General features: G+C 46.6%; 1 protein-coding gene across 1 annotated transcript in view; it reads left to right on the top strand.

Annotated features, from left to right (window-relative positions):
• Positions 1–18,914, top strand: part of dmrt1 (doublesex and mab-3 related transcription factor 1) — a 54,281-nt gene extending 35,367 nt beyond the window's left edge. The window contains exon 5 of the mRNA XM_056293052.1: positions 18,757–18,914. Coding sequence (XP_056149027.1) covers positions 18,757–18,914 — 158 coding nt within the window. The remainder of the gene's footprint in view (positions 1–18,756) is intronic.
• The last annotated feature ends 1,015 nt before the right edge of the window (positions 18,915–19,929 follow it).

Below are 19,929 nucleotides of genomic sequence, written 5' to 3'. Positions count from 1 at the left end.
GCGCTCTGGGAAGGATGTGCCGGTGGAGTTTATGTAACAGGATTGGTTCATTTTCCACCGGCCGGAGTCGATCCTGATACCACTTTATCAGCTAGCGCTCTGTGTGTTGTTTTACTACCTTATTGGAGGAACGCCATGGGCTCTCTCTGTTAAACGGGACAGACGCCGTTTCATTATTTTCTATTTTGGAGTATGGTGTTGTGTGTGTGTAATGATGACCAGACATTTCCACCTGACTGCCTGGCCCTGAACGACTGCTGTTGTGAAGCTTGATAGCATAGTATCATGTGTTTGTTTTTTTTTCTCCCCAACTGTACCCGGCCAATTAGGGCTGCAGACTACCACATGCCTCCTCCGATACATGTGGAGTCACCAGCCACTTCTTTTCACCTGACAGTGAGGAGTTTCACCAGGGGGACGTAGCACATGGGAGGATCATGCTATTCCCCCCAGTTCCCCCTCCCCCCTGATGAGGCGCCCCGACCAGCCAGAGGAGGCGCTAGTGCAGCGACCAGGACACATACCCACACCTGGCTCCCCACCCACAGACACGGCCAAGTAGGGACACCTGCAAGCCAGCGGTAATGCAGGGTTTCGAACCGCCGATTCCCGTGTTGGTAGGCAACAGAATAGACCGCTATGCTACCCAGACGCCCATAGTACCCTGTGTTTTTTAACGCAGTGTGGTTTTAGACAGAGTTGTCTGTTGATCCTCCGTACTGTTAACAGCTAACTCCTTCCGTTCTAGCGTTTCCCAACTTCTTGCATTTCCCACAGTCTGCAAATAAACTCTGAAAACATCACAGTTGAGCAAATTTTGGTTAAAAGGAAATGCCCCAAACCTGGCAGGTCAAAGGATGAACCCTAATTGTAAATGAGAACCAGGAAGAGGAAAAATTGGTCCCGGTGGAGCTCCTGTAGGCCCCTGAGGGTTTCCTTCAATCAGTTGCTAATTGACTCCCCTAGCTACTTCCAGTGTACGGCGGACAACTCCGGCGTGGCCTGTCACTCTCTTTTAGCCTCTGGGCTGTCGTGCTAAGTGCTCTGCTGGACTGCGGCATGGCGGATGGACTACGTACGGGTGTAATTGTCTGCTCATGGCACACGCAGCGTTGTAATGTGTTGTACAACACCACCATTAGCACTAGCCTGGGGCTGAGGAGACATTAAATGGCCTGGACTGTGAAGTTTATGTTCTCCTCACCTCTCTCTCTCTTTCACACACATACACGGACACACAAACATGCACACACACACACCCCACAGCCTTAAGAGCCCTTCGGAGAAAGGAATTTGAATGTGTTGAGCAAACGCTGTCTTAAAAATGAGGCCGCTTATGAGCAACAAAATGCCGACATGGGTGTTTCTGTTCTGATGTCTTCACACGTGATCTGTTGTATGTATGTTAGATGCTGACCCTCCTGGAGACAGTGTCAGTCCTCTCTCTCCAGTCACACAACTCTCCTGCTATCTGTGGACCTTCATGTCACCCATGTTGCCCAGTACTATAACTCCATATGAAGTCCTGCGTTTTGAACGAGGAGGAGTGTGCGTTAGATTCCAGGGTTGATGTGGGATTGTGTTGCATGTGTGTTCAAAGTACACCTGAATAGAAAAAGAATGATAGGAAAGCATGATCAGTTGCAGTTCAAACAACTTAGACCCGACAGTATGCCCAACTCTTCCTAACATACAAATGCAAAACAAACAAAAAAACGGCGTATTTTTGAACAGTGGGCTCGGACTGTGTGGAATGTACATTTTTAATAATAAAGTGAATAAACACTCCATGCATCCATTACCCGAGCATCTTATCCTGCTCTCAGGGTCGCGGGGATGCTGGAGCCTATCCCAGCAGTCATTGGGTGGCAGGTGGGAGACGCCCTGGACAGGCCACCAGACCATCACAGGGCCCACACACACACACACACACACATTCATACCTAGGCACAGTTTAGTACGGCCGATTCACCTGACCTACATGTCTTTGGACTGTGGCAGGAAACCGGAGCCCCCGGAGGAAACCCATGCAGACACGGTAGCGCAGTGGTTACTGCGGTCGGCTCACAGCAAGAAGGTCTTGGCTTCGAGCCCCAGGGTTGTCCAGATTTGGGGGTGGTCCCGGGTCGTCCTCTGTGTGGAGTCTGCATGTTCTTCCCGTGTCTGCGTGGGTTTCCTCCGGGTGCTCCGGTTTCCTCCCACCATCAAAAAGACGTGCGTGTTAGGGTTAATACTCCTGTCTGTGACCCTGAGCAAGGCAGTGGAAAGAAGAACTGGAGTTGGTCCCGGGTGCTGCGGCTGCCCACGGCTCTTATACAATAGGATGGTTACGTGCAGAGAACACATTCATTATATGAATACAGTGACAAAATAAAGTGGCTTTCTTTTCAAATTCCAAATCCCAGCCATCACACAGTAAAAACCAGGTGCCAGAATTGACACCGGTTGTCAAATAAATGGCTTTCATGTAAACACTGTTACCATGTAAAGGATGGTGTCACAGTGTACTTGCTGATCTTTTCACCGTGTCTATGAGGCTCGGATCGTTTAATGGACAATAACGCTTGTTAACAAACTGATATTTTGAACTCCTGTAATGAGGTAGGTACGGGTGTAAATGTCAGCCTTTTTTTCCTCTTAAGTGCTTTCACTTCCTTTGTTTTGAGGGGGGGGGTGGAAGCTCAGCGGGGATTGATAAATAACGCTGCTCTGGCAGCTCTCTGAAACAGTTGAACGGCCTGGATAAACACATTTGGCGGTTTTAGCACCCGGCGGAGGCATCCTCCTCTCCATAACAATATATTAAAGCTCTCTTGTGTCCTTTACTTTGGCATTTTTCTTACCCTGTCGGCTCGCAATGAATCTGTTGTTTAAAATGTAATGAAAGAAAAGTCCCGCAAATATTGATCGGCTGCCTTACTTCATTATTGCATATCCATAACTTTTCGACGGATTGCGTCAAAGAGCCCGCCGATGGAGTGACAGGCAATTTTGTGAGTTGATGGTGCACAGTAGCCCAAGTGGAGATTTAGCATAGGGACGATGATCATGTCAAGCCGCGGCGGCGTTTATTTCCAACCGGGGACAGATTGGTTAACAATGTGAGGGGCAGAGGTTCCTCTCTGCTTAATTAGCCTTTGACCCTGACACCGATGCCTTCTGTCAGCTTGCGTCGGCCCCGCGCCAGCCGGAGCATCCACGCCATGCCGTTAATGGGGATTTAAGTGTCCACTGACCCTCGCTGATGGCCGTATAAAGACTGCACCCTTCTTGACATAATTGTCTCGAGAGCTCCTCATTTGGGAGGTGAGGATGAGAAATAAGTGGAAGATTTGACTGTGAATGGCGAGGTCTAATTTATGATGATGTGAAAACTGTTCAACAACTCTTTATATTTTATATTTCAGTGTCTGAGTGCGGCGTTTTATGTCTCTTCAAATGAAGGTAAGGCGTTACTCTAGACTGAACAGCAGTGTACGCCGGCCTGGTTATCTTGGCTAAATGAACTACCAGAGAGCAGATGTAGGATTAGCACTGTGATAATGATTTGCAAATGTTGTGTCAAAAATTTCACAGGCAAGCGTTTCCGTGTTCGTAGTAACCCCAACACAAATGCCACTGAAACAGACTCGACCAAGTCAGATTTCAGCGAATTAGCAAAGTTGCTGTCATTGCAGTTCTAGCAGTTCTGCCCATGGTGCTGGAGAATAAAGGCCGGGGTGTTGCCTGTCTTCAGGCCTGATTAAAACCCTGCCTGTCTGCTCTTTGACAGAGTTTTCTGGGCCATTAAGTCCAGCTACCAGCCTAATGATAAACCAGACACCCATGTCACTCCAAGAGAGGGGGACGTCCATCTCATCGAGGGTCATCTCCAGTCAAGTCCTGTTCCTCCCCAGTCCCTGAAAGACACATTTGGGCCCCTCTCTCAAACGGACCAGGGATAGTGTTTTTTTTTAATTATTATTATTATTATTTATCTAGCCACTGCCGGTATCATCTTAACGGGTGCTTTTTCATTTCGGGGCCGCCAGCCTTGTCATGTGACGGGCAACTCTTCATTCTGAAGATGGAATTTTGGCTCTCACCTTAACAGCCGTGGCTAACTGCCTCCCGGGTAGCATTGAAACATTTAAAAAAACAACACAAAGTTGATTGCATTTAGATGAATCTGGGGTCGCACACCCAACAATGTCACGTTGTGTTTGAGCGTTATTGGTTTTTGAGTCCGCGGGTACACACATTATGAGTGGTAAGATAGATTGGAACCATCTTTAACGCTAGAACGACCAAGACGGTCATTTTGACCGTTTTGGATTTTCAAAGTTTAATAACTTGGGGGGGAAAAAAAAGATACAGACCTGCCGCTCCCTGAATGCTCCAAAAATTGCATATATTTGCATTAAAAGGAGTTTTAGGTAAGTCACACAAAAAAAAGTTATGATAAGATCTACCTAAAACGACCATGAGCGGTCAACATGACCGTCTTGTAATTTGCGTGTGATGGTGTGCGTCACGTCACTATTTATGATGTGTCAGTGGCGTCATTTCCTTGGTGAAGTTTGTTGCTCTGTCCTAGAAACACACTAGCGCCCTCCAGTGCAGAGAAATAGTCCAAACTTGATGTGTGATGTCCAACATGTCTGGTTACAGACACCGTTTCAGACGCACCATGACTACCGCCGAGGCGCTGCAGTTTTTACAGGCGTTGGACAGCGGCCATTTTAAATTGTTTGAAAAATAGTATTAAAGTTGTTAAAATGTTAATTTTGGTGTCAGTTAGTTTCATAACAGACACACTAACATATGTAATGCATTAATATCTCAACTGGGTATTTATCGTAACAGAATATAGAGTTTAAAACCGTGGCGGTCATTTTGACAGCCCACGGTCGTTCTAGTAGTTTCTAAGTTGCGGTCGTTGTTTGGGACTGATTCGATATTTATTTTCAGTTCTTTTTTTACATTTCACGTGTTATAGGCCTTGTTATGTTAGATTAGCAATATTTGTTTTCGGTTTTGTTTTTCAGGTAATATTTTCACTTTTTTTAATTTGGCTGTTCAAGTTCGGCCATGTCTCTCTGAAGTTTAAATTGTTTAAAAATAGTATTATAGTTGTTAAACTGTCATTTCCTAACAGACATACTAACATATGCAGTGCATTAATATCTCAGCTGGGTGTTTACCTTGACAGGATATCTTGATGGGTTCCGCTTCCCGTGTGGGAAGATGGTGGAGCGAATTTGCGTTTGCAGCGGTCTCACCCAGTACCGTCCATGCAGTGTCTTTGTCCATGTCTGCATCTAAGTCTTGTTTTCGTTTGATGGCTGGGAGAGCTGGCACTGGATCGGCTGGGAGAGCGGGGCAGGCTAAGCTAACTGCTAGCCTATGCAGACCGGCAGTACCGGTAACACTAAGGGCGGTCTGGTGGCGGCCTCACCTGGTGTTGTCCCTGGTGTTTTTGATATGGTTGTGAGGAGTGCGGGGAGGTGTGTTGAGGGTGTCTGGCTGGGAAATGCCGAGGGCGGTCTGACAGGACGCGGAAGCGGGGCAGGCTAAGCTAGCTACTAGCCCATGCAGACTAGCGGTTCTGACAGTCATCCTGGCTGGTGTTCGTTCCCTTGGACAGTGATGTTTTTGTTTGTTTTTAGAGGTGTGTTAGTGTGGATATGTGTGTTAGTGTGGGTATGTGTGTTAGTGTGGATATGTGTGTTAGTGTGGGTATGTGTGTTAGTGTGGATATATGTGTGTTAGTGTGTTAGTGTGGATATGTGTGTTAGTGTGGATATGTGTGTTAGTGTGGGTATGTGTGTTAGTGTGGATATATGTGTGTTAGTGTGGATATGTGTGTTAGTGTGGATATGTGTGTTAGTGTGCATATGTGTGTTAGTGTGGGTATGTGTTAGTGTGGATATGTGTGTTAGTGTGGGTATTTGTGTTAGTGTGGATATGTGTGTTAGTGTGGATATGTGTGTTTGTGTGGATATGTGTGTTAGTGTGGATATGTGTGTTAGTGTGGATATGTGTTAGTTTGGGTATGTGTGTTCTTGCAGTTTTTGCATGTGTTTTGTCTTTGTGTTGTGCTGCTGTGGGCTGGAGGAACAGCATTTCGCTTCGTTTCATGTGTGTGTGCATGACGTAAAACAACAAATCAAGTGTCCTGATTCCTGAGAATACAGAGTTTAGAACCCGGCCGTCGTTTTGACTGCCCATGGCCGTTTTAGGTAGGAGTGAAATCCCGGTTCTTCTAGTGTTAAATGTAAAGTATTAGTACAAAATTGTGTGTGTGTGTGTGTGTGTGTGTGTGTGTGCGTGCGTGCGTGCGTGCGTTTGTGTGTGTGTGTGTGTGTGTGTGTGTGTTCATGCGTGTCTGTTTACTTAAACACATTATCTTACCCTCATGACCCGGGTGTACGGTGGATGAGTACCGAGTATGAAACCCACAGAAGGCGCTTATCCACGCAGGACCGGGCTGAGTTTCCGTCTCCTCTCACATCTGGGCTTTTGTTCCTCTGGCTGGCAGCGGCAGAAGTGATTGCTGCGTCCCTCCCGCCCCCTCTTAACAGCCAAGGAGGAGGGAGAGGCTCAAAAAGCTTCCTTTTGTTATTCGGCACAAAGACAGTTTAATAGTTTGGAAATCTTATATAGTCGGCTGAGTGACTGGAAAAAAGGGCAAAAGTTCATGTGGGAGAAAGAACAGTTCTCCTTCAGCGTCCCGGCAGGTAAAGCCTCTCTTGTTACACATTCGATGCACACCTCGTGGAAACAAACCCAGTCCTTGTGTGATCTCAGAACAACCTTCTAATGGAAAAAGACGACACAAAACCGTTTTACTGCCTGGTTTCCACAACGCTGTTCTACCCGGTACCCTGTCAGTGTAAAGGCCGTCCTGCAGCTTGGCTTTTACCCCGCCGAGGCAGATCTGGGGATTCTGCATTAAAAGTCAAGCACATCTGGTACCACTCTGTTAGTAAGCGAAGACACGGCCGGGAGGCGTTAAGCAGCTTAACATCTCCGTAACCTGAGCATCACTAGGTGATTACTACAGAAAAATACTGGCTAGTACTCCTTCATTCATGATGTCAGTTGTTATTGTTTCTGATTAATATGTTGATTAATGATATTGCGCATAACAATATTTTATATTATATATATATATATATTTATATATATATACTATGTGTGTGTATATATATGTATGTATGTGTGTGTGTGTGTGTGTGTATATATATATATATATATGGGCGGCATGGTGGTGCAGTGGTTAGCACGGTGGCCTCACAGCAAGAAGGTCCTGGGTTCGAGCCCCGGGGTAGTCCAACCTTGAGGGTAGCCCGCTCCAGGTCGTCCTCTGTGTGGAGTTTGCATGTTCTCCCCGTGTCTGCGTGGGTTTCCTCCGGGGGCTCCGGTTTCCTCCCACAGTTCAAAGACATGTAGGTCAGGTGACTCGGCTGTACTAAATGGTTCCTAGGTGTGAATGTGGGTGGGTGTGTGTGTGTGTGGGCCCTGTGTGATGGCCTGGCGGCCTGTCCAGGGTGTCTCCCCGCCTGCCGCCCAGTGACTGCTGGGATAGGCTCCAGCATCCCCGCGACCCTGAGAGCAGGATAAGCTGTTCGGATAATGGATGGATGAATATTAAATATATGTACTGTTTTTGATAAATGATATTAGTTTTTGATAAATACTTATTCAGTTGTGGTTAATGCACACTTGAAAGTAACACACTTATTTTGTCAGGCTGCCGGCACACAATTGAACCTTTGCCCCAAAATTAGCCACAATGTATTGGGGCACATTGATCTCCTTCTCTGCAGTGACAATCTGAATCAGAAACACTGATTTTTTTTCAAGCTCAGCTAGAAGAGTGCCCTCAGCAGGGTGCAGAGCTCCACCCTGGGTATCTGCCCTTCTCCGGTGCTCAGACCTGGCGACAAACCAGTTAAGGAGTTAGTGCTCAATCGCAGAATAAAACTGGGTTTTCACGAGAGGTCCTTGATCATACAGTCATAACTGCACAAAAATTATTAGGCTGACAGGCCCAGTAGTATGCAAGATTAGCAGTGGACACACACACACACACACACGTACAGAAAAACCAGTGTTTCCTGCCATCATAAGACTTTTGCATCCTTGGAGGACCCTCGCACAAATGCAACCAAGTCTGATATGAACTTGCACTTTCCAAAAAGAAAAGGTTTGCTGTGCAACCATTTTGGGGGTTTTTTTGGGGGGGTCCCCCCCTTTTTTCTCCCCAATTATACTTAGTCAATTATCCCACTCTTTCGAGCAGTTCCAGTCGCTGCTCCACCCCCTCTGCCCATCCAGGGAGGGCTGCAGACTACTGCATGCCTCCTCCGACACATGTGGACTCACCTGCCGCTTCTTTTCACCTGACGGTGAGGAGTTTCACCAGGGGGGCGTAGCACATGGGAGGATCACGCTATCCCCCCCAATTCCCCTTCCCCCTGAACAGGCACCCCGATTGACCAGAGGAGGCGCTAGTGCAGAGACCAGGACATACCCACATCCAGCTTCCCACCCGCAGACATGGCCAATTGTGTCTTTAGGAACCCCCGACCAAGCCGGAGGTAACACAGGGATTCGAACTGCCGAACCCCATGTTGGAAGGCAACGGAATAGACCGCTACGCTATGCGGGGACCCCGTATGCAACCAATTTGGTCTAACGCTAACCCTTTCTTCCCTTTCTTTATTTTCATAGTGTAATAAAGCTGGGTAAACCGTTTACGTTCACGCATTCACGACTCACATCTACCGATGACTCAGATCAGGCAGGCGATGGAATAGGCAACGGAATAGACCACCACGCTACAGCCAATGGAATAGACCGCCACGCTACAGCCAATGGAATAGACCGCCACGCTACAGGCAACGGAATAGACCGCCACGCTACAGGCAACGGAATAGACCACCACGCTACAGGCAACGGAATAGACCGCCACGCTACAGCCAATGGAATAGACCGCCACGCTACAGCCAATGGAATAGACCACCACGCTACAGGCAACGGAATAGACCGCCACGCTACAGGCAACGGAATAGACCACCACGCTACAGGCAACGGAATAGACCGCCACGCTACAGCCAATGGAATAGACCGCCACGCTACATGCAACGGAATAGACCACCACGCTACAGGCAACGGAATAGACCGCCACGCTACAGGCAACGGAATAGACCGCCACGCTACCCGGATGCAGACATTGATACTTTGTAGGTCCGAACGAAATTTCAGCCAATGCGTTCCACCTCTTTTGCTCCCCACATGGATTTTTTACTTGCATGCAACCAAAGCATGACCCTGGAGAACTCGCCGCCTACTCAAATGTGAATGGTCGGTGCTACTCGGACTGCAAAGGAAACGGAAACGAGAACACTTCCGATACCAAAATCTTGTCCCTTGCCTACAGATTAGATAAACTGCCTGGTGGAGATACTAAATATGGTGACATCGGTACTGACATCTTTCCAAAGTTTCAAACTGTTTTTATTTTATTTATTTTTTTCATTGGGATTTCCCCCCCTTTTTCTCCCCAGTCGTATCTAGCCAATTACCCCACTCTTCCGAGCCGTCCCAGTCGCTGCTCTACCCCCTCCGCCGATCTGGGGAGGGCTGCAGACTACCTCATGCCTCCTCCGGTACATGTGGAGTCGCCAGCCACTTCTTTTCACCTGACAGTGAAGCGTTTCAACGGGGGAACGTAGTGCGTGGGGGGGATCACGCTATTCCCCCAGTTCCCCCTCCCCCCTGAGCAGGCGCCCCGACCGACCAGAGGAGGTGCTAGTGCAATGACCAGGACACATACACTACCGTTCAAAAGTTTGGGATCACCCAAACAATTTTGTGTTTTCCATGAAAAGTCATACTTATTCACCACCATATGTTGTGAAATGAATAGAAAATAGAGTCAAGACATTGACAAGGTTAGAAATAATGATTTGTATTTGAAATAAGATTTTTTTTACATCAAACTTTGCTTTCGTCAAAGAATCCTCCATTTGCAGCAATTACAGCATTGCAGACCTTTGGCATTCTAGCTGTTAATTTGTTGAGGTAATCTGGAGAAATTGCACCCCACGCTTCCAGAAGCAGCTCCCACAAGTTGGATTGGTTGGATGGGCACTTCTTTGAGCAGATTGAGTTTCTGGAGCATCACATTTGTGGGGTCAATTAAACGCTCAAAATGGCCAGAAAAAGAGAACTTTCATCTGAAACTCGACAGTCTATTCTTGTTCTTAGAAATGAAGGCTATTCCATGCGAGAAATTGCTAAGAAATTGAAGATTTCCTACACCGGTGTGTACTACTCCCTTCAGAGGACAGCACAAACAGGCTCTAACAGGTACTATTTAATGAAGATGCCAGTTGGGGACCTGTGAGGCGTCTGTTTCTCAAACTAGAGACTCTAATGTACTTATCTTCTTGCTCAGTTGGGCAACGCGGCCTCCCACTTCTTTTTCTACTCTGGTTAGAGCCTGTTTGTGCTGTCCTCTGAAGGGAGTAGTACACACCGGTGTAGGAAATCTTCAATTTCTTAGCAATTTCTCGCATGGAATAGCCTTCATTTCTAAGAACAAGAATAGACTGTCGAGTTTCAGATGAAAGTTCTCTTTTTCTGGCCATTTTGAGCGTTTAATTGACCCCACAAATGTGATGCTCCAGAAACTCAATCTGCTCAAAGAAGTGCCCATCCAACCAATCCAACTTGTGGGAGCTGCTTCTGGAAGCGTGGGGTGCAATTTCTCCAGATTACCTCAACAAATTAACAGCTAGAATGCCAAAGGTCTGCAATGCTGTAATTGCTGCAAATGGAGGATTCTTTGACGAAAGCAAAGTTTGATGTAAAAAAAATCTTATTTCAAATACAAATCATTATTTCTAACCTTGTCAATGTCTTGACTCTATTTTCTATTCATTTCACAACATATGGTGGTGAATAAGTGTGACTTTTCATGGAAAACACAAAATTGTTTGGGTGATCCCAAACTTTTGAACGGTAGTGTACCCACATCCATCTTCCCTCCCGCAGACACGGCCAATTGTGTCTGTAGGGACTCCCGACCAAGCCGGAGGTAACAAGGGGATTCGAACCGACGATCCCTGTGTTGGTATTTTTATTTTATTTTTATTGTATTGTATTTTTCCGCTTCCGGTATGGGAAGATGGCAGCACAAATTCATGTTTGCCGCGGCCTTACCCAGTATCCTCCATGCAGTGTCTTTGTCCACGTTTGTGTCTTAAGTTTTGTCTTTCTTTGATGGCTGGGAGAGCTGGCGCTGGATCGGCAGGGAGAGCTTGGTCTGTGGCATCCTGTGGGCCCAGGGACTACGGCCCTGCCTGGAGCTGTGCCTGAGGAGGAAACACCAAGGGTGGTCTGACAGGACATGGAGGCAGGTTAGACTAAGCTAACTGCTAGCCCATGCAGACCGGCAGTTCCAATAACACCAAGGGCGGTCTGGTGGTGGCCTCACCTGGTGTTGACTGTGGTGTTTTTGGTGTCGTCGTGTGAAGTGTGGGGAGCTATGTCGAGGGTGTCTGGCTGGGAGAGCTGGCGTTGGATCAGCTGAGGGAGCTTGGTCTGCTGAGTCCAGTGGGCCCAAGGACCACGGCCCCTGCCCGGAGCTGCGACCAAAGAGGAAACACTGAGGGCGATCTGACAGTCCTGAGTGAGAGCCGGTTAGCGTGGAGTCCTGAGTGAGAGCCGGTTAGCGTGGAGTCCTGAGTGAGAGCCGGTTAGTGTGGAGTCCTGAGTGAGAGCCGGTTAGCGTGGAGTCCTGAGTGAGAGCCGGTTAGCGTGGAGTCCTGAGTGAGAGCCGGAGTCCTGAGTGAGAGCCGGTTAGCGTGGAGTCCTGAGTGAGAGCCGGTTAGCGTGGAGTCCTGAGTGAGAGCCGGTTGGCGTGGAGCATCTCTCTGACAGATGCATAATAAGAAGGAATGAATACCCAGCCCTGTCATTCACTGGTGGGAAGGCCTAATTGAGAACAAGGCTTTCGTGCACACACATTAATCTGTATTAAATGAGAACGTACGTAAATGAGAACCATCAGGTGCAACAAAGCCACTAACACACAACACGGGGCACACGGAGAGCTGTGTCGCCCCCACCCGCCGTGATTTAACATCCTCGGTTGAAGATGAGGCGTCCAGACGCGTTTAACCTTTAATTACATCATAGATTCCCTGCTGATGAACGCGGAGCGAATTAACAGTGAACCGACTAATTCACAACTGCCGCCGCTCACCCCCCTTTTCCAGCCCCGTCCTACCCCACGGGTGGGGGGGTTATTGCCGTACAAGTCGACCGCTGGGAGAGAAGAACAGGACGGAGTTAGCTACACAAACATTAGTATTAACGATTGGCTCGTCAGTTGGGAATGGGTGACAAACTGCAGACAGGCAGAAATCGGAGTCCGAAACCAATCAGGAAGTTAATGAGGAGAAAAATTACTCTCTTTTTTTTTTCCCCCGCCACTCCCTCTCCCACTACTGCTGAGGAGGGGAGAGAGAGAGCAAGATGCTACCCAACCCACCGAGCTTGAATAAGACCAGCGAAGTCAGGAGGTCGGACTAACACGAAAGTACATTAGAGCAATCTCAAAGTCCCTGTTTCTGCGCTCTTAAGTCTTATTTATTGTTTTTTTTTTTTCAAGTTAAAATATATTATTTCAAGAATTACTGAATTAAATGTGTCAAGCATAATTATCCTTTCAAATTTAGTTTTGATTACTTTTTAATTATTTGGGTTTTTTATTTTTTTATTTCCCCCTTTCCCCCCTTTTCTCCCCAATTGTGTCCGGCCAATTACCCCACTCTTGCTCCACCCCCTCCGCCGATCTGAGAAGGGCTGCAGACTACCACATGCCTCCTCCAATACATATGGAGTCACTAGTTGCTTCTTTTCACCTGACAGTGAGGAGTTTCACCAGGGGGACGTAGCACGTGGGAGGATCGCGCTTTCCCCCCCAGTCCCCAAACAGGCGCCCCAATCAACCAAATGAGGCGCTAGTACAGTGACCAGGACACATACCCACATCCGGCTTCCCACTGGCCGACACGACCAATTGTGTCTGTAGGGACGCCCGACCAAGCCGGAGGTAACACGGGGATTCGAATCCCCATGTTGGTTGGCAACAGACCGCTACGCTAGCTGGATGCCTGCTTTTTTTTTGTTGACAGGACCAAACTCACATCTTCAGTCTGTGGTTTTTGAAGAAGGCAACACTTTTACCTTTCGCTTCTGATCAAGGTAGCGTGGTGATCCAGGATCAGATGTGCTGCTGATCTGTAATGAGCCCAGGCTCACCACAGCCTTCCTTCTCGTGTTTGGACAGACGGCTGAGGGCTAGCTGTACCGACTAACCAACAGTCGGTCTACCCAGACTGGAGGTCACCATCATTAATACCGTGTGTGGATGCAGGAGTTAAGGTTCCTTTATGCTTTACATCACACAGCTGGCGAGGTACTCTTGTACCTGAGGATAAAGTCAAGTCAAGACAATTTTATTTATTTATATAGCCCAGTATCACAAATTACAAATGTGCCTCAGTGGGCTTTACAGCAACACAACATCCTGTCCTTAGACCCTCTCATCAGATAAGGGACAACTCCCTAAAAACCTTTAACAGGGAGAAAAAATAGGAAGAAACCTCAGGGAGAGCACCAGAGGAGGATCTCTCTCCCAAGACGAACATTGTGCAATGGATGTTGTGTTTACACAATTTACACAATACATAATTGAAAGAGGATTAACAGAATTATAATGGATTTATAAGATTTATGAAGAATGTGATGCACAGGAATTCAAGAACAAAGAATGAGAAAATATTCTAGATGAACTAAAACATGTAGATTTAAGTTTTAGTTGAGGTAAAGGTTAGTGACCAATGCCCAATGACTGCTGGGATAGGTTCCAGCATCCCGCAGCCCAAATTTGGACAAGCGGCTGGGATAATGGATGGATGGATGGATGGATAAGGTTAGTGAACTGCGGCCTCACAGAACCAGACTCTTAAAACATACACATAAAAACCCCTACCTCTATCCCAATGTTGAAGAGTTTATCAATACTTTTATACATGTATGTATTTGTACTTAGTATTTATATATGCTATGTAATCCTACAGTTTAGGAGTGTCCAGATGTATTTCTGAACCCATGCAATTCACACCCAGAATCTAAAAACCAGGAAGCTTTGAATCCCTGTGTTACCTCCGGCTTGGTCGGGCGTCCCCTACAGACACAATTGGCGGTGTCTGCCGGTGGGAAGCCGGATGTGGGTATGTGTCCTGGTCGACGCACTAGCGCCTCCTCTGGTCGGTCGGGGTGCCTCTTCAGGGGGGAGGGGGAACTGGGGGGAATAGCGTGATCTTCCCACGCGCTACAACCCCCTGGTGAAACTCCTCACTGTCAGGTGAAAAGAAGCAGCTGGCGACTCCACATGTATTGGAGGAAGTATGTGGTAGTCTGCAGCCCTCCCCGGATTAGCAGAGGGGGTGGAGCAGAGACTGGGATGGCTCGGAAGAGTGGGGTAATGGGACAGGTACAATTGGGGAGAAAAAATTAAATAAAAACCAGAAGCTGAGACTTGACCCAGTGATGTGATCCATACATGAAAATAGAGATTGGGTTATGTGAAATTATAGGATCTACTACTACTTTCAGTTAATACTGTTAGGGGGCGCCACAGCGGATCATCCGTTTTCATCTCTTCCTGTCCTCTGCAGCTTCCTCTGTCAGACCAGCCACCTGCATGTCCTCCCTCACCACATCCATAAACCTCCTCTTTGGCCTTCCTCTTCTCCTCTTCCCTGGCAGCTCCATATTCAGCATCCTTCTCCCAATACACCCAGCATCTCTCCTCCACACATGTCCAAACCATCTCAATCTTCTCTCTCTTGCTTTGTCTCTAAACCATCCAACCTGAGCTGTCCCTCTAATATACTCATTACTAATCCTGTCCTCCTTCATCATTCCCAATAAAAATCTCATCATCTTCAACTCTGCCACCTCCAGCTCCTCCTCCTGTCTTTTCATCAGTGCCACTGTCTCCAAACCATACAACATAGCTGGTCTCACTACCATCTTGTAAACCTTCCCTTTAACTCTGGCTGGTACCCTTCTGTTACACATCACTCCTGACACTCTTCTCCACCCACTCCACCCTACCTGCACTCTCTTCTTCACCTCTCTTCTGCACTCCCCGTTACTTTGGACAGTTGACCCCAAGTATTTAGACTCATATGCCTTTGTCACCTCCACTCCTTGCATCCTGATCATTCCACTGTCCTCCCTCTCATTCATGCATAGGTATTCCATCTTGCTCCTCCTGACTTTCATTCCTCTTCTCTCTGGTGCATACCTCCACCTCTCCAGGCTCTCCTCAACCTGCACCCTACTGTCGCTACAGATCACAATGTCATCCGCAAACATCATAGTCCACAGAGACTCCTGCCTGATCTCGTCTGTCAACCTGTCCATCATCACTGCAAAGAAAAGGCAAAAAAGTGAAATTATAGCATCGCCATACACGTAATTCTGAGAACCAGCATTCTTGTTGTGGTGCTCTGAATTTATTGCTTAAACTCAAAAATCTTCACTTTTCTGGTCTCATTGAGTGACAGATGTTGGTTGAGTTGTAACGAGGAGATTCAGTAGGAACGTTAACAACTCGCTGATGTAAAAACAGTCGGCTGCCGGTGTGATGGCGCTGACTGGGGGATATTTGTCCTCATACGTACTGCCAGGCTGTACGCTAAACCCTCTGGATGTACATGACGCTTATCTTTACTGCAAAAAAGCTGTTATTTAAATTGTTGTGTTTATTGCCCCTCCCCCCTGTTATGTTTGTTTTCTACTCTGAAACTGCAAAAACGCTTGGGTGATTTAATTCCAGGTGAGCTGGTAGAAGGATGTGACATTGTAGAGTCGAAGCCGAGCTCAGAGTAAAGTCCATCCATTACAGGACTCTCTGGTTTATCTATCTGGCAATAGTATTTCTCCTCTCCCTTTTATTCACTCGCCTTAGGTAGACATTTTTTATTTTATATGAACTGCTGTACTCTTTTACCTTTCCCACAATCTGAGGCAATAATAATTTATCATATTAATGACTCTGAGGAGTATCCACACAAAAAAATGAGATTTGTAGCCGCCCGCGTGGGATTTAACACCGATCATATTTTTCCTCCTCTGCAGAAGGCGTCTGTACCATATTGGCACAGGTTTTTCTTTTCTTGCATAGTTCATCTTGATAAAGGCACATTAAAAGTTTATCATGAAGCTACTTAAGGGTACTGTGTATTAGTAGTGTGCTGCTGAGGCACACAAACATGGTAGTTGGTTGCTTGCATGGACCACTTACAGAGATGTCAGTGTTTATGTTCCCAAGGACACTTCTGTTTTTTTACAGCCTGGGTCTTACTGTCATGTGTATCGACTATGATATGTTCCTCACCAGCTTCGTTTTGGAGGTCGTGGATACTGGACCACTCCTGGACACTGCTAGACTATGACGTCTTATGGTGCCACGGAATATGACCGTCAAACACGTCTCAACCCAGTTGTCTTAACTGTATATTTGGAAGTGAAAACAAAATTGAAAATTAAGTCATTACCTGAAATGTTTAAAATAGTCAATGGTGGAGGACATTGCTGATCTACTTCCTGGTACAACCTGCAGGAAGTAGCAGCCTATACGTACCGTAGATAGGTGTAACCATCCATAAACTAGCCGGCCAGCACCATGGAGAAGTCACAGATGATGGACAGTCACGGACACAGTCCGACTGAGGTCCAACATGTTTATATTGTTGCTGAAAGGACAGGTTTAAGGGTTGTATTCCCCATAAGACACCTTTATTAAGTCCAGTGGTGGTCCCGTGTCCAAAATCTCCACAATGAAGCCGGTGAGTAAAACATCATAACTGATATGCACAACGGCAAAAAACTACAAAAATAAGACCCCAGTGGGAAATAAGTGGAGTTATCCAATAAGTTGTGTACATGTCTTTCTGTATCCCTTTGGAAACCAAAGCCTCGCTGTTCCATAATAAGCACGGGTTGATTCTTTGAGTCTTCACTAACAAGACCAGACCACCATGCAGACAATAAGCATGGCTGGCTCAAGCCGCCACTAAAACCTGTTTTCAGAGCATCTAAGAGCCACAGATGATGAGAACAGCGTTGTTGCTGGTGGTGGTGGCAGTTCTCAGTCAGCATCTGAGACTCAGGCTTGTTTTGAATTGCAAATGTGTGCTTGTTTCTACTGCTTTGGAGCTTTTTCATCCACCTTTGCCATTCTGTCTTTTATGAGTATACACCAGTGTCCATACTGGAGGACTAAACCAGTTAAACACAGTTTAAAAGTGCAGTATCCTACTTGAAAGCAACGACATGACCACTGACACAACCAAAATCATTTCACTCACCTCAGCGAATATGTTTGTAGGGGGGGTCAGAGTTAACCAGCCAGGTAATACAGCTGTTAATGCTCAACTATCAATACACTGACAACGTAATGACAGGTTGTGTGAACCGTCTGTTGCTGTTACCCGTGACACAGAAAACTGCACAGCCTCTCTTTTGGACTGTACTACATAATCCGCAAAATCAAACTTACCAGGCCGTCCGGGTAGCGTAGCGGTCTATTCCGTTGCCTACCAACACGGGGATCACCGGTTCAAATCCCCGTGTTACCTCCGCATTTATATATGCTATATAATTCCTAAAGTTTAGGAGAGTCCAGATATATCTCTGAACCAAACGATTCACACTCAAAATCTAAAAACCAGGAAGCTTCGAATCCCTGTGTTACCTCCGGCTTGGTCGGGCGTCCCTACAGACACAATTGGCCGTGTCTGTGGGTGGGGAGCCGGATGTGGGTATGTGTCCTGGTCACTGCACTAGCCCCTCCTCTGGTCGGTCGGGGTGCGTGTTCGGGGGGGAGGGGGAATCAGAACTGGGGGGAATAGCGTGATCCTCCCACGCGCTACTTCCCCCTGGTGAAACTCCTCACTGTCAGGTGAAAAGAAGCGGCTGGTGACTCCACATGTACCGGAGGAGGCATGTGGTAGTCCGCAGCCCTCCCCGGATCAGCAGAGGGGGTGGAGCAGCAACCGGGACGGCTTGGAAGAGTGGGGTAATTGGCCGGGTACAATTGAGGAGAAAAATTGGGAAAAATCCAAAAGAAAAAACTAATTTTTTTTTTTTAATTACCAAATGCCAGGTGGTGCAGGATCGCAGGAATATAGATAGACAGACAGACAGACAGACAGACCACTGTGAATTTGAACATCTGTCTTGGTCAAATGTGTTTACTTTATATGAATTTGCCAGTCAGAGTTCACCAAGCTTTAACTGCAACATGGTGAAGAGACAAAAAAGTCAATACATACAGAAGTTCTACCATACCTTCTCACTCCGTTTGAGTTGAGTTGAACATAGAAAGTGTAATGCAACTGCCCCTTAATTAAAGTGCTCCAACCCGAAACCAGAAGTCCCATGTCATTTATGAAATATTAAACCACTTTGGCGTGGCTCTCCATAGCAGAACATTAGAGCTCTCAAATGAGCCCAAACTCACCATCAGTCTAGCAGTGGCTCGGTACTTTACTTTCAGGAGTGGAAGAAGTGCCGTTGGTGTGTCTGTAGTCTGTGATGAATCCCTTCATTTTCTGCGCTCGCCAGTAGTTTAGTCAAATGTGAACCCGCCGTCAGGATTCTCTGTCTTCTCCCCCTCAGTCTTCCCTCCCAGCGGGAGCTCTGGTGGCCAGGACTCAGCCCTGGTCGGCTTTTCCATCGGTTCCCTGGTCAGCCCCGAGGACAAGCCCGACTGTGAGGCCAGCGGTGAGTCGGCCAGCTTCAACATCGGCTCCATCATCGAGAACGGCACCAAGTAAGGCTGTGAGGAGAAGGATCACTTCAGGACTTCTCCTGGCCTGAAGGCCTCAAGAGAGCCTATGTGTTAGCTGGGCATGAATTTTGATGTTCTTTCAAGATGGTTTTCTCATGTGATGTTCCTCTGTGGGAGACAGGACGGCGTCAAGTGTTCGTTATTGGTTACCGCCGTTTAGTTTTTTTGGGGTTTTTTTTGCTTCTGTATTTCGGGGAGGGTAAATTACAAATTTTCCACTAATTGGTGGTAACTAACCATTGGCTAAATAATCTGTCAATGATTTCTGTCAGTTCTTTGAGCCTTTCTAGTTTATAGGTCAACTGCAAATTCAGCCTCTTAATGTTTACAGTTCAATCTTAACAAAAAAAAAAAAATCAAATGCTCATCTATTGTATACTTATAGTGTATATTATCAGCCTGGTCTATCTTATTCTGGCTTTTATTCTGTGTTATTCTGTTTTTTATTCTGTTTTTTTTTATTCTAGGTTGTTCTGGCTTTTATGCCTGTTGAAGTTTTCATAGGTTTTTGCCCTTTTTATTAATTGCCCTCTTGTTTTAACTTGGCCAGCCATATTAAACAAAGCACCCCGAAGGTTCTGGAAATGCTGCTTCAACCTTCAGGAGGTTTAAAGTTGCAGCAAAGTAACTGGTAGTCTTTCATTCCAACCCTGATTCCTGTTCATGATATCATGTCTGTATTTTAAACAGGATCCCAATTAAGTAATTTTTTGAGAATAAAGCCATTGTTAAAGAGACAGTTCACCCTCAAATTATGTACATACATACATACATACATTATAATACATACATACACACACACATATACACACATTGTGCTGCTAACTCTCAAACAAGCCCCGCAGCTGAGGCGAGGATGAACAGGACGTCACTCAATCAGGGTTCTTACACTTTTTCACCAATGATTTTCCATGACTTCTCCAAAACCTTTTACTGAATTTCCATGACCAAAAGAAATTATTTTATCTCAAACGGACCACCGAAAACTAATTATCGTAACA

The sequence above is a fragment of the Lampris incognitus genome, chromosome 1 (genome assembly GCF_029633865.1).
Source record: "Lampris incognitus isolate fLamInc1 chromosome 1, fLamInc1.hap2, whole genome shotgun sequence".
NCBI lineage: Eukaryota > Metazoa > Chordata > Actinopteri > Lampriformes > Lampridae > Lampris > Lampris incognitus.
This window is presented reverse-complemented; position numbering and strand designations above follow the sequence as displayed.